The 16,308-nt window shown below is 45.7% G+C and overlaps 1 protein-coding gene across 1 annotated transcript in view; it reads left to right on the top strand.

The window, feature by feature from the left end:
• LOC146785774 (phospholipid scramblase family member 5-like) overlaps positions 1 to 6,333 on the top strand; it is a 197,875-nt gene extending 191,542 nt beyond the window's left edge. Inside the window, exon 7 of the mRNA XM_085633635.1 lies at positions 5,743 to 6,333. Within this exon, the coding sequence (XP_085489761.1) occupies positions 5,743 to 5,781 (39 nt within the window). The 3' untranslated portion in view covers positions 5,782 to 6,333. The remainder of the gene's footprint in view (positions 1 to 5,742) is intronic.
• The last annotated feature ends 9,975 nt before the right edge of the window (positions 6,334 to 16,308 follow it).

Here is a 16,308-nt window from a genome sequence, read left to right as displayed (position 1 = left end):
TCTTCTAACTTTTCTCCTCGTTTATTATAAGGATACTATTTGCTCGCAACAAGGATTTACATCAGGCAATGGGCCATCTCGTTGATATCATTTAACCTGTGGGAGAAAGTGGGGAAATGGAGAATCATATTGGCCTGTTCCCTGGAAAGGATGGAATCGATATTCTGTCCTTTACATGCGTTAATACTGTCCATTTGATCTCGGAAAGTCCTTGGTTCATTTGTATCAAATGTTGAACCATTGGGGTATTTTGTACTTTGCCTTTTAGGCGTGATCTGTGTTGTGTGACTCTTTTTCTAATCACCTGTGATGTTTTTCCCACATATGCCAAGTCATATTGGCATACCACACAGTATACCACGTTTGTTGTATTGCCGTTTGTAATTCAGAATGCTTGATTGTTGTAACTTGATAGAGGAATCCTTCCCCTTTGATTGTAGTTTCACAGGACATACAATTGCCACATTTGTGGTGTCCTTTCATAGGAGTTAAATCAAACATTGTACTCAAGGACACCGTTTCCATCTTGCCGGCTGTATTCGCTCTCATCAAATTACCCTGTAGATTTGTGTTCCTTTTTAAAGCAAATAAAGGAACGGCTTTCAATTTTTCAAGACTGCTGGCATTGTCCAATTTTACCTTATGATCTTTTTTACCACTTTGGTGGCACCAGAGAATGTAGTCACACATACCATGGAGTTGTTGCGGTCCTTTGGTTCCAGCAGTGTTTCTCGGGGCATGTACCATGCTCGTTTTAGTGCCTTCTGAGTAATTGTTTGGGATAATGGCATTGTTGTAGTTTACTCATAAGATCCCATGCATTGATGAAGCAATCCTCTCATCTGGAGCAATTCCTTCTAATCCTCAAGAATTGGCTGTATGGTATATTATCATGCAGATTTATTTGGTGGAAGCTCTAACGAAGGAATGTGTTTCTATCCGTCTTCTTGGTGTACTGTGTTGTGTATTTTTGTGTTGTCTTCATGTTTTACCATGATGTCCAAAAAATTGATCTTTTGTTTATTGACAATCATAGAAAATTGAATATCAGGGCCTCTGATATTTCACCATCTTAGGAAATCTGTGATTTTTTCATTTGGTCCTCTCCCAATCATGAATACATTGTTGATGTATTGTTTACATATATGGATGTACTCTCTGTAGGGATTGTTGTTGATTCATTTTTCCTCATACATCATCCTCAGGAGTGAAGGGGCAACCCATCAAGGTCCCCTCGATTTGTAGGTAGACTTGTTGGTTACATTTGAAAAATTGTATTTCAAACTCACTACCACCAGTTTCAACAGGAAGCCTGTGGGAACCTCATGTGAGAAATGTAATTTTTCAAGGAAAGCCTATAGCGCCTTCAAGCCACTGTCCTGGGGGATGTTTGTATAGAGGTTTACAATATCAAGGGTGACAAAAATATATCAGAGGAAGCGTCATCGGCAATACCTTCTATGGTGTTAATTGTCCGATTGGTGTCTCTAAGATAACTTGGAATATGAGAGATAAGAGGTTTCAGAAAGGTGTCTACATATTTCACTGACGTGCTAAAAGTGAATTAACCCCTCAGATGAAGGTCTCCCTGGTAGATTGACGGGGTCCTAGTGTATTTTAGGGAGGATATAGATCAAAGGCATTCTGGGATGGACTTTTTTTAATATTTTGATTCTTTCTTCTACAACCATCCACCTTCTTTGACTTGTGAAATGAGTTCCATTATCCTTGTAGCAAGCATAGTGCTAGAACTGTCCTGGATTTTCTCATAATGATGATCCTCATTATTCAGTTGGCTTTTCACCTCCGCTTTATGCTCGCTTCTGTCCATAATTACAATTCCTCCACCTTTGTGCGCCAGCTTAATGGTTGTATCTTGGTAATTTTGTAGTCTGATCATGGCTTTATGTTCAACTTTGGATAAATTCCATTTTGTATGTTGCTTTTTCCTTTCCAATGTGTCAGTGTCGGACATCCTCGGCCCCTTTGTAAAATAAGTGGCTGGACATAAGTTGATTGACCTTGTTGGTTAAATATAGCACTGGTCGAGGGCTCAGCATCACTTGAACTGTCTGAGTGCGACAAGGTATCTGAGAAGCAAATTAATTTCTTTTGACTCCTTCCTGGGAACTGTCTCAATACAGTTGTGTTCAAGGGCTGTTTGTAGAATTCTTTTTTAAGGTATGGATAGTTTCTCTTCATATTGAAGTTGCTAATGTCTCTTTGTAATTTTGCTTTTTCGAATTCTTCTGTGTTTTTCTTGAAAGTAGCTTTCTCCTTCTCTAGTTTGTTCAAAAGTGCTTGAGCGTCTTTAATGGCCACATTTGACAGCAATGCCTCTTCGAATTCTTTAATTATTTCTAATTCTTTGATGCTTAATTTTTCAGCCGTCTTAATTGATAGAAACATCCAATCCCATGAACATTTAGGGCTCTATTAGGATGGCGGTCGGATGGCTGCCGCCGGAGGTCATCTGTCCACGATCGCAACCCATAAAACCGCCGTTCCCAGTAGCATGGCGGTGACGACCGCTCAAATGGGGCTGGTGCAGGTCCAGGCTCCACTGGCATGATTATGATGCCGGCGGTAGCCAGCCTTTCCGCCGCGGTGGAAAGGCATGCAGAGAATGTCTCCGGGGGCCCATTGCAGGCCCCCAATGTGTTTGGGGGGGTGTGGGTGCACTGGGCACTGTGCAGTGCCTGGCACGAAGTGAAGGGATATGCTGGACATGCTTTTTAGACATCACGGCGGTGCTCCTGGCAGCAGCAATCGCCGCAATGTTAAAAGCCGTGATCGTACCACCGCGGATTTCGACTGTGGAGCATACTAATTGGACTGGCCGTTATGCTGCGGTCCTAGCTGGCGGTGTTTTCCCGCTACAATGGCAGTCGGAGTGATTTTCCGACCGCCATCCTAATAGACCCCTTTGTTCCAATATGACTGAAATCACCAAGGTACTCTAGGATATCCACAAAGATGACTGGTATGTTTTTCACTTGGAGTCCTAAAGGTATGTTTCCCACTCTGAGGTGCTCTAAAAGCACCTCTCCATGTAGTGCAGTCCTGATTTGTTTTTTCTTCAGTCTGGTGATTTTATCAAGTTCGGATTGTTGCCCTGAGTTACTAATGCTACTTCCGATGTTGAGTGTAGATGGCCTTCTGAGAGGTTCTTCTATACCTTCTTGTGTGAAACTTGGGGTTTTTGGTTCTGTCATATCTATTGTCAAGATGAGTTCTGGAGGACGCAGTGTGATTCAAACTGAATGACTTGTGTGTGGCACATGGAGACAACAGTGTTCAGAAAAAAGATACTTATGGTTCATGACCCCGGGATTAACCGGGGCTTTGCAAGCGATATTTTTCTGATTCTTTCCAGCCATGCATTCTCTTTCTCTGTCCTTCTCTCCGCTCGCTTTTCTCTCTCCCAGGTCTATTTGGGGTATATTTACAAGGGGATAATTCCACCAAATAAGCACTTTTGTGATGTTCCTGTTGCGCTATGCACTGCACCATCTATACAAAGTGGCGTTAAGCCACTTATTGTGGCTTAACACTGCTTAGTAAATGTGGGACCCTTTCACGCAGGTATCTACGTGAAAGGGGCCTGCAATGGGTGTTGCTGTGGGAGTTCCACCGCAACACCCATTGCTTTTTGATGCTGTCCCAGATTTACAAGGGGGTGTAAATCTTAGGCAGGGCCAACAACTAGCGCTATGCAATGGCAGATGTTAGAATGGCACAACAAGGAGAAATACTTGTATTTCTCCTCATTTTTGCTGTTTCCATGTGTGCTGCATTCTGCAGCACACATGGAAAGAGCAAAATGTCTTTAATGATTGTTTATGTGCAGGAAGTTGTCCCTTCATGCACATAAATAATCATTATATAATTGATAATTTGCCACTTCTAAATGTGCAGCAGAATGCAGCACACATAGAAGTAATAATTTGCCATTATTGATTGTTTATGTGCTAAAAGGGACACCTACCAGCATATAAACAATCATTCTCTGTAAAGCAGGCACGATTGCACTACAGTGCAAGGGTGCCTGCGTTGGCACTGGACCGCTAGATTAGCTTCCGCGCTAGGAAAAAACACGGGAAGTGTGTATTGTTGTAAATACTGCGCTTTTCTGCGTTTTGAACATGTCAGAGTGCGGCGCGGCCAATTTTGGCACAGCTCCACACTTCGGCATTTTCTTGTACAAATGCCCCTTTGTCTTTGTCTTCCAGCTCCCTCCCTCTCTTAAGTAGCGGCCGATGTCCAAGCAAAGTGGGAGGAAGAGTGAGGGGGGACCTGGGATGGCGGACAAAGAAGCAAAAAAAAATTTAAAAACATACTTGCTGCATTGCCGGTCTTCTGCTCCTCTCTAGCTCCAGTCCACTGCAGGCACAGGCTTCCAGACTATCCCGCAGCCAATTCTGACTCTGCTCTCATGCTGCTGGCAGCATGAGAGCAGCGTCAGGTCTGGCCTGAGCACCCTCAATTTGAGCTCCTAGTGAAACTTGGAGCCAGTAGCTGCAGCCTCCAACCTGGCAACGCAGCTCGGGTTGGAGACAGCTTCAGTGCTCTTGTCGATTTGGCTGTACTGAGACGGCTGGCCAAACCCACACGCGCACTGAAAGCAGAGTGTGCAACCACTCCCCTTTGTGCCAGTCATTCCCCTGGCCCGCCCCCAAAGACTTGGCTGGGAAACAAAATAAAATGATAATATACCCAGGTTTATTATTGTTTTCTTTTTCTTTACTTTTTAGGCTGCTGGCGGGGGAGGGACCCTCCTCCGCCATAGCCGGAGGAGCCACTGATGCCTCACTTCCCCTTGGGAAAGTGACAGAGGCACCAGGTGTGGCCCTCAGCTTTTAAAACCGGTCCAGTGGGAAAATGCCCAGTTGAATAACTGTCTGCCCCTGTGTCTAAATCTGTGACAAATATCAGGCAGTGCTTAAACTCTTTATACATTAATACATGAGTAATGCATCTGAAAGTGATACAAACCTGAAAGGCCTTCTAAGGATTGAATCTGACATGTTTCTTGTTAACCCCTTGTGTGCCCCGCCCTGTGCCGGGCGTTGAATTAGCGGGCGGGGTTCATGACGAGATAGTCTCGTCATGGGCACAGCGCAACCGCGGCCCATGACGAGACCATCTCGTCATGGGCACTCAAGGGGTTAAAACTCACGCATAACAAGCAGCACATGGGAAGAACAATAAAGTGGGCGTAACCTGATATTAGCTTGGACTCAAGTTATTGATTGATGTTTTTTAATTGTGTTTCATATTGCTCAGTGTGTATGCATTCATAATTTAGCAAGTTACATATTGTAGTATTTATTTTCAAGTAACAAACTATTTTTCTTTTACAAAGTGATGAAATAATTGGAAATGAAACCCTTAATGGAACTACATAATTTGTTGTAACAACTCCAGAGATAAGTATGTGATAAAATATTAGTGCTAATTCTGATAGGTATCCGGGGATCAAACGAAGAAATTCAAAGAACGTTTTGCATGTGTAATAATAAGGTAATAATTCTGTCTTTATATTCAGACACATTAATATAGAGACACATCATCTAAGCAATGTATCTGAATATAATCATATAATCAACAAACAGGCCTTTCTAATTTGATGTAATGACCCTCGATGGGAAAGGAATATCAACTAGTTACGGATTGGCATGCTGATTTTTTTTTTATGTAATTCTCTTTATGACTCATAACGCATTGCATTTTTGATTGCAGGATGTAATGTTCTTTGAACACTCATTGGATGGAATATAATTGCCATGACGACGTTACCAATAAAACATTTAGCGAAACATCAAGCCAGTAAGTTCGTGACATAAAGATTTCCTTCGAGCTTTGGAAAGTGGGAAAAAATATAATTCAACTTGCACAGTTTTGTGAATGGGACATATTTTCTAAATTAACAAAGTAAAACAGTTTGTAAAATTTTGCCTGGATAAAACTCTCCTGCCTGCAAAGATATTTTTACAGCAGAAGTTTATTTCTCTGACAGTTTTGCTGGAGAGTTCTGCTAAAAGATAGACTTTTTTCCTGAAAAACCAAAACGCTGTAGGATTTTCTCCAGCTATTTTGTTTAACAATTTGGCAACTCTGTGAGGATGGTAAAGTTAACAGCGTTTTAAAAAATCTTCATGTATTTGCACACTTTGAGTCTTCATCAAAACATTTCTGCACTATTATTTATTTTTTATTTTATTTATTCAGTGACATTGGCTCACGTTTAGCTTCCGATAATATTTCTGTATTCTGAAAATATTTTAGAAAAACTTAATATGTATCTTTTATTAAACGATTATCCTTGCTATCAAAATTGTGTGGTTGATTTTTTAATATTAATTCTGAATGCATCATCACAGGGAATTGAGAACATACACGCTTGAATTTGTAACATTCCTCTTGCAGCATCTTGAAATGTATGACATATGTTCACAACAAAGGTTTTCTACAAATTACGACTTCTAGAATAAAAAGTGCCTAAGGTTGGTTTGGAAGTCAGCAAAGCATCTAATTAGATATATTAATCTACACAGTACGAGTTAACAATCTCTCAAATAACTGTTGAAATTACATTATTACTACCTGTGAATATATGGTCCCTGGATGTTCAGACCGATGCATTACATGCTTCTCTTGAATTCACACCTCGATTTGTGCATGTAATATAACTTTCTGGCTGTACTGTATAATATTTAGCATTTATATAGAGGAGCTTCAGGCCCCTGCCAAGGGGCAAGCATATTTTCATTGAGGCCTATTTAAGTTACTTGACAGTGTTGGCTGTTGTGTGAGTTTCAAAGTTGTGCTGAAAACTCTGTGTGGCAAACGCCACCACACACTGTGAGAATACAAATAGCTGTACAAAATTGCCCTTTTAGGAGGATCTGCATCCCAAATTAGAGGCCATACAGTGCATGACATTTGGACAGATGACTCCAAAAAAGGATTCTTTTACATGAAGTAAACCAAAAGTGACAGAGAAGAAATCCTGGAGGCACTATCAAACACCCAAATATATACTGTAGAGACTCCTCCAAGACACAGATCCCAGAGTCACCCTTGAGCAACCAAGGTGTGTCATATTACAGTAAATTAGTCTAAGTGTGCATCTTAAAGCAGTGTCCATCCAAGAACTCTTGCCTTGGAGCTACATTAAGACCATTTGGAAAATTCAAACCATTCCTGCAACATTAAGAGTGTTAGCACTATTTTTGGTTAGACTCCATGGTGCGAAAATACTTCATTGTATCCTAAAAAATCTTACAAGTGCAAAGAAATCAATGAATGAGAATGAAATAATGCTACCTTATCAAGCGCCACAGTGACAAAGACAAGATATCCAAGCGCTAGCGTAATACCAACAAGGACAACTAGCACACTTAGGGAAAAGCCAGTTTTCCAAGAATTTTCTCAATGTAAGTTGGTTAGAGATGATTAGATATGGATCTATTTAAAAGAGAAAAGAGGAAGGCTTTGACTGCCAAAAAGGAAAACAATCTACCCTCAGATCTGGAGTGTTTAATGCAAGGTTTCAGAAGATTTGCTTACGGTGAATGTAAAGATTGAGAGGGGACTTATCTCCTAGACAAGATTAATGCAATATCAACCTCATCAAGTCCTTATGATAGATGAAGAGAGAGTTGAAGAGAAAACGTTGCTGGATGAGAAGCCAATTCAGTGTCACTAAGCAATATACATTTCAACACATTTCATGCTATTATTTTAAAGTTGAAAGTTCAATGTCCTGCTGACTCCCGATAACTAGAACATACATGATGTGTTTGCACCATGTTAATTGTGTGAGTGGTGTCCTATCCATTGTTTCTTGTTGGGTGCAGGAACTAGATGTCTAAATATTGTGCCTTCTAACATCTTTTAGATCTAGGGTAGTACTGTAACAAGGACAAAATAAATATATAGGCATCCATCTACAAAGCACCAACTTAGCTAAAGGAGCAGTTTCACACTGTTTGCGTTTGCATACAAAGGAGGCTGGTAATCATCGAAGGCTTAGTCGACCCAGTTACAAGCATAAAGCAGAGATTCTCACAATTGTGTGAATTGATGGCTGGAGCATCAAGCAAAGTTAGAGAAATGGGCAATAGCCAGCAAGCTATTTAAAGGAACAGGTAATGATGGCCTTTGATTTACACTTAAGTCACATGAGAGAAAAAGTAGAACAGTTCTAATAGTTGGCCCTTAGCAGAAGTTACAGAACATCGTCAGGCCCTAGATGGCTTATCCACTTTCCAGACTAGCCAATCACACTCGAGAGGATGAGAAATAGAGCACTTGGTAGGTTTCTGCCCAGGGACAACAAGATAAAAGGGTTGTTTGTGTTACCCTCCTATCCTTATCTCTAGAGACAAAATAGTTTTTTTTTCAACAAGGTAAGTGAATGGAAAACTGCAGTCAATATTTGACTATTTCTGAATACAAAATCAAAAAGAACCCTACTCATTTTATGAACTAACTCTTCACGATGACGAAAACACAGGGTTTTCTTAGATAACACTCACCCACCAGAGTTGCCCCTTGGTGGCATGCTTCATCATTGGGTTCATCCTGTTCGGCTGCGGAACGGGATGTGCTTCGACCTGCGAGTTATGTTGGACCACTTGGTAGGTTTTTAAGATATGAATCGATGACAAAAAATGGGATTGGGGGTGTATTGTGTAGCGAGTGGAATATTAAAAATACCTGCCTAGTAGGTAAAATATTATTTATTCAGGCCTCTGGTCGGTATGATTAAAAACAGGGGCAACATGTTTCAAGCCTTACCACAAGACTTTTCCTCAGGACCAAGGAAACTCCTTGATACCCCTCCTTTTGTATTCACATCATAAAAACCAAAAAAGTGCTCCCACGTAACACGTCGGTCAAAGCACGCCCCATTCCATAGCAAAACGGAATGAACCCGATGATGTACTTTCTTCACCGCCGAAAGGTAGTTCATAAAAAGAGTTGGACTCTTTTTGATACACTAGATAGGAGGAAAACCCCTCTTTCTTCCCCTTTGTTTGATAAGTATTTCCAAATTTACCTGCACTTGATTGTTAAAGGGAGGAATGATGGCAAAATGTCCTCTAAAACAGGATTTTCTCACTCTAGTTATTGAGGAATTGCAGGGACCATGGAATTCCTTGTGCTGCATGGTAGTGGCAGGGGCCAGTACAAATGTTTTCCCCCTAAACTTGTTAAGCTCCAAGTGCTCGCTAGCTGGATGCTTACAACTCAACCTAAGAATAATAGATATAACTTTGATGTAAAAAAGTAACCAATTATGCTCCAACCACAATATTTTGAATCTCATAAATATTTAATAAAACACACATAATATACTAGTGACATTTGTTTTATAGTTTATCATCCATTGGACCATAAGCAAACACTTGGTCCAAAAATAACAGAGAAAGCAACTGTATATAATCGTAATGCATCTCCATGAGCCTATCCATGGGAGACAATGTAAATTTGATAGGAATCCTACACAGAATTAAAAATTCGATACACAATTACACGCTACTTAGTACCGGTCCTTCACACAAAATCATTCTTTTCAAAAAATCTAAAAAACAGAGGCTGGTGGCACATGTAAAAATCCAGGAAAAATAAATAATTTTCCTTTAAAAAAATGGGGGCTCTTTCTCACATGTCATTCATAAATGTTATGTAGGGTTTGTAGATCTCAGTAATTTTGACAATGAGCTGACCTATAGGTACCGATTCCGATCCTGTAAAACCCGGGTACGAATGGTCGTACGGAGCGTATTCTCCGTACGACTCGTACCCGGGAAATGCACCTTACAAACCAGCAAGTACGATTCGTACAGAAATACCATTTCCGTACCAATCGTAAAAAACTACGTGCGACGAAGAAATACCCACAATTCCGATCCGGGACATCGCGTACGTGACGTCCGGACGGAGTCAGGCAGCGTTCTACGGACCAGCAAGTACGATTCGTGCCTACGTCACTCCGCACGGATCATTTTTTACGGCAGCCAAAAACTCCCGGGAAAGTGAGGACGAAGCGAAGAAGGAGCTGCGGGACGCGACGGACAGCCATGGACCCCATCTTACGTGTCATCCCGGCCCTCCTAGCCTACGACCTGGTGCACCGAAACCGCCGTGCACACCGCAGAAGGTCAGCACAACACCCAGGGGCAAAGGGGGGCGAGGGGCAGGAAACATAACCTCCACCAAATTTGTTAAATACCATATACTGTCCTTACATTACCTCCAGGGTCTGGTCACTTCGGGGGGTGTGTCCACCAATCCCCATGTACGCGTACCCGTCACCACTACAATGGTGGTACGGGCCGTAACCACGCCCTCAGAGCGTGGGTACGGTCCGTACCATATGTACCCCTACATCACCACTCCAATGGTGGTACGGGCCGTACCCACGCTCTAAGGGCGTGGGTACGGCCCGTACCACCATTGGAGTGGTGATGTAGGGGTACGCGTGGTACGCGCCGTACCCACGCCCTCAGAGCGTGTGTACGACCCGTACCACCATTGGAGTGGTGATGTAGGGGTACGCGTGGTACGCGCCGTACCCATGCCCTCAGAGCGTGGGTACGGCCCGTACCACCATTGGAGTGGTGAAGTAGGGGTATGCGTGGTACGGGTCATACCCACACTCTGAGGGCGTGGGTACAGCCCGTACCATTATTGGAGTGGTGATGTAGGGGTACGCGTGGTACGGGCCGTACCCACGCTCTGAGGGCGTGGGTATGGCCCGTACCACCATTGGAGTGGTGATGTAGGGGTACGCACCGCACCCACACCCTCAGAGCGTGGGTATGGCCCGTACCACGTGTACACCTACTTCACCACTCCAATGGTGGTACAGGCTGTACCCACGCCCTCAGAGCATGGGTACGGCCCGTACCATGCGTACCCCTACATCACCACTCCAATGGTGGTACGGGCCATACCCACGCCCTCAGAGCGTGGGTATGGCCCGTACCACGCGTACCCCTACATCACCACTCCAATGGTGGTACGGGCCGTACCCACGCTCTGAGGGCGTGGGTACGGCACGTACCCCTACATCACCACTCCAATGGTGGTACGGGCCGTACCCACGCCCTCAGAGCGGGGGTACGGACCGCATCACCCGTACCTCTAGGGCACCAGTACATTAGTGATACAAGGCATACACATGCCACAAATGTTGGCTTAGGGCCTGGTGCAGCATATAACCAGTATATTGGGGTGTGTACATGGCCAGGACAGCAGTGTACAGCACCAAGGGTGCGGGTGGGTGGGTGTGTGTCTGCCAAGGAGTCCCAGCAGTGGACATAGACATGTGAGGGGTGGGTGCATATCACTCCCAGCAGTGGACTGAGACATGTGAGGGGTGTGTGCCTATCACTACCAGCAGTGGACAGAGACATGTGAGGGGTGGGTGCAGAGGACTCCCAGCAGTGCCCAGACATATGAGGGGTGGATGCATATCACTCCCAGCAGTGGACAGACATGTGAGGGGTGGGTGCAGACTACTCCCAGCAGTGGACAGAGACATGTGAGGGGTGGGTGCAGAGGACTCCCAGCAGTGGCCAGAGACATGTGAGGGTTGGGTGCAGATCACTCTCAGCAGTGGACAGACATGTGAGGGGTGGGTGTATATGACTCCCAGCAGTGGACAGACATATGTGTGTGGGTGCATATCACTCCCAGCAGTGGACAGACATGTGAGGGGTGGGTGTATATGACTCCCAGCAGTGGCCAGAGACATGTGAGGGGTGGGTGCAGAGGATCCCAGCAGTGGACAGACATATGTGTGTGGGTGCATATCACTCCCAGCAGTGGACAGACATGTTAGGGGTGGGTGCAGATCACTCCCAGCAGTGGACAGAGACATGTGAGGGGTGGGTGCAGAGGACTCCCAGCAGTGGACAGAGACATGTGAGGGGTGGGTGCAGAGGACTCCCAGCAGTGGACAGACAAATGAGGGGTGGGTGCATATCACTCCCAGCAGTGGACAGAGACATGTGAGGGGTGGGTGCAGAGGACTCCCAGCAGTGGCCAGAGACATGTGAGGGGTGGGTGCAGATCACTCCCAGCAGTGGAGAGACATGTGAGGGGTGGGTGTATATGACTCCCAGCAGTGGACAGAGTCATGGGTGTGTGTACATCATGATCAGATGAGCACAACTCCATGGGTGTATGTACGCATCCCTAATGTTCGACTATGCTGATAGTTTCATAACAACACATCACTGACAGCAGCGTCCAACTCCCATGAGGATGGATGTCCTTCCCCCACTGCATGACACAACACATGTGGGTGTGAGGACAAATGACACATGCATACCCACCCCTGGCGGATGCAGCACAATACACACACAGAGATCATGCCACAAGACTGTATACTCATGTCAATGGCCACTACACTAAGAGAGCCAAAGGGAACACACACTGTCACGCACATCCCAGGACTGATAGGAATGTACAGGTGCCGGGACAGCCACCAAGATGTTGCCTCTCATGGAAGGAATAGGGTGTACGTCCCACAGATACAATGCCCACAATTGTCAGTCAGGTGCTCAAATACCATGCAGAACAAGTACCAAATGTGTGCTAGGCTGGGATAACACACATGCATAGTGTGAAAAATGCTGATTGTCACCATTAAGGCATGACAACATACTCAATACACAAGTACAGTGACTAGCAAAGATGGCACAGATGATGCAGCCGGAGACATTGCTGAGCAGGCATGGCCATAGTTGAAGGGATCCGTCACCAACAAAGGAAATGTAGACACAGGTCAGCACTACAAAAGTGCAACTCCCTGAAGGGTAGATGTCGGGTGCCACAGAGGAAGGAACAGTCCTTGGGACAATGTCTCCAAACACAAATAGCACACACGACCAAACATACCTTGCAGAGACATTGTGATGGCAGGCAGATACCATGGTCCACCCCATTAGCATCAGACGACAACTTTCTCCTGACACATAACACATTACCACCACCCCAACTCCGGGACCATCAGCACCCACATCAATACCTGAAATGCAAATGTGTTCAAACGGAAAACAAAATGCTTTATTCAGCATTAAATGAAAAAGTAGTTAACGACACTATTAACAAAGGCACATGGCCAGTCCAGATCTAAAGTCCTTGGGGGGGACACATGGCCACGCGTCTCCCCTAGCTTGCCTGCACATTAGAACCCTCAGGTTCCTCGACTGGGGGGGGGCATCATGTGGGGAAGGACCAGGCACCGCAGGGACAGGAGGTGGAAGGGTAGGTGTGGCGGGTGCAGGGACGGACGCCTCCACCACAGGGGGTGGGGCAGCGCCAAAGGTGGAGGTCAGCTCGGCGCTGCACACTGCTGCCAGGTCGTCAAGCGTCTCCTCTTCACCCGAAGACAACACAGCCTCAAAGGAGGGGGGGTCGGAGTGATAGGGTGCAGCGCTACTGGGGGGGGGGGACAGGGGGGGGCTCATCTCCCCTACCCATGGAGTGCCGTTCCCGTTGCGGGCTGGAGAGACAGAGGGGCTGAGGCCCAGCACAGCCAAGTAGGCCTCTTTCTCTGGATGTGTGGTAGGGGAGCCGAGGGGAGTGCCTTTGGAGGGACTGGTTAGTGCACCATGCGGCCTCGGACTGTGGCGGCGTTTATGCCTGTGTGCCCCAGACCCAGTGGGTGTGCCCTCATCCCCCTGAGTGTGCGTGCCAGGAGGAGTGCGCTTGCCCTTACGTGGTGGTGTGCTGGCTGTGTCTGGTGGGGTGCGTGCTTGTGAATGTCTGTGTGTGCTTGGGACAGGTATGGGAGTGGGAAGTGTGGATGGTGCAGGGGTAGGGGGGGACGAAGCGCTGCATAAGACTCACTGCTGCCATCACCTCAGCAACATCCGTTGGTCAGACATCGCTGATGACATGCCCTCCATGTACGACACCATCTGTGTCATCATTCGGGTCTGGCCATGGAGGACATTCAGCAGCAATGTCTGTCCAACCTGCAACTGACGCAAAATGTCCACAGACTCTGCAGTGAGGGCAGCAGGGGGGACAGGGGCAGGGGGTGCGGTGCGTGGCACGAAGGAGACACGGTGTTGCCTAGCACGGACAGAAGGGACCGGAGCAACTGGGAGGGCGGTGATGGGAATGGAGGGGGCAGTGACAGATGTAGTGCTGCTGCCAGGTGTCGTAGCAGCCTCCACCCCCTGGAGGAGATCAGCATCGGACCCGTCTGCGTCATAGTCAGTGTTGTCACTAGACAGGTCCTCCACCTGACTCCCCTCGCCCTCCATGCCACTTGCTCCCGCAGACTCCGCAGCAGTGGTGGCAGCGGTGCTGGATCCCTCCTCCACATCCGTGCTGGTGTCTCCCTCGGTGTCCTCCGATGATGCTGTGCGCAAGGTGAAGAGACAGAAAATAATCAGTCACCTGTATACAACAGACACATGAGTCCCAATTAAAATGTCACAGTGCATATCAGGAAATGCATCATAAGTAACATCTAGAATAGTCCGCACATATGTAACCCTGCACTCCCCAGTTGGTTGACCCACCATGACACTTGGAAACAATGGAGATCATGACACAACAGCAAATAACTTGATATCGAATTATACTGAGAAGCTAGTGTCTGGGGACAGTTGAGCACAGCAAGAACATTACTCCATGCCACCTCTTGTTCACTGTGAACGAAAGAGTATTGGTGCACCCAAGGCCAAATAACACACCTCAATACTGAAGGTGTCCCCACACTCTGAGACCTGCAAGTACGTAGGAAACCATAGCCAAAAACATTGCAATCCCTTGGGACTCACAACACTTTACACAATGTACATGTTTAGAATGTGTGAATGTGCCACTTTGTGAACAGAAGACACATCTGCCTGCATGACAGAAGTCACACAATGATGTGTACACAAAACTACTTTTACACAGTCATTGTATGAGCTGGCAGCCGAATTCTAAAAAGCCACTGTAAATAAGAAATGGGGTATCAGTAAGTACATATACATGGCACCACGGTGGTCTGGATGACTTGACACTCGTAAGTTCGTATCAGCAACAACCAAGGACTTACACACATGCAAACACACTGTGTGAACATGGATATGTATATTCAGAAGACAAGTGGTCAAACTGTGCCTTCCAGTGAAATGTGCCTGCTTGTCCACGGAAAGTGTAAAAGTACTTTATTTTGCACTTCCCTGGGAGACATCTGTCATGCAGGCACATTATTGTCCTTCGCAACCAACTAGCAATAAGAAGCATTGGAAAAATGCAGAAATGTTGACAAGTGTAGTAAGTGCCAAGGTACAATACTTATTGACAAAACTTGAATCATGCCACCTGTCACATGGCCATCCGTACCATGATGACACAGTTGGCAACACATCTGTCCCACTGCCTGTCATGTGGAGTGGCACACATGTCCAAACACAGGACAATGCATTAGCTAATGGGCCTGCAATGTGTCTGGATAAGGAGCACCTGCACTGAGGAGACACCCTCATGGCAAGAAAGAATGTCCACACAGATGTCAGCACACACAGACCAAACTACGTAGCATCTCGCCCACACACTGGTGGCAAAAATGGATGAGCATGAGCCATGTATTTCCATTTTTGACACATGCTGCAAATCAAAAACATTAAACCCTGCAAAACCTGACTGGGTCACTGCATGTTGAGTGTCTGTCCAGACAATTATCACACACAGGTCAGACACGGCAAGGAGACATAAGGTTTGGACATGTAGGCCTTGCCCGCACAAACCCCCCATACCTGAGACAATGTGATTGAGACAGATCAAGAAGTGACACCTCTTAATCTGTGTTTGCTCCAATGTGCATCACAAATTCCTAAATGTACTCCACATCACCTCGTGAGGCTGCCAACACATATTTGTGACCAACAACCATCAACAGATAGTTGTACATAGACACACAGGCACTGCCCAGTGTGAGGATGCACAAGCTAAATAGGGTCAGCATGTACAATGGGCATATGTAGCACACTTCAGAGAAATACAAATGAGGGCAGGGAACTATGCCACAGAGGCCAAACTATGCTTAACACACAGAGAATGGGCACAGTGTTGGATGACACACATGATTCAGAGGCAAGGGTGTCTTATGGGACTGTAGTGGGAACACAGCTCCATTGTCCTGGAATTATCTGACTTTAACCTGAGCTACCGTCCCTGCACTATGCATATCTCTCACTCATGCACATCATGTCTGAGGCCACAACATTGTTAATGCATGCTGCAAGTCTGTTGATTTGAAAACTCACACTCCTATGTTGAGAC

This window comes from Triturus cristatus, chromosome 11 (genome assembly GCF_964204655.1).
Source record: "Triturus cristatus chromosome 11, aTriCri1.1, whole genome shotgun sequence".
Lineage (NCBI taxonomy): Eukaryota > Metazoa > Chordata > Amphibia > Caudata > Salamandridae > Triturus > Triturus cristatus.
Note: the sequence above shows the minus strand (reverse complement) of the source record. Positions and strands in the feature narration are given on the sequence as shown.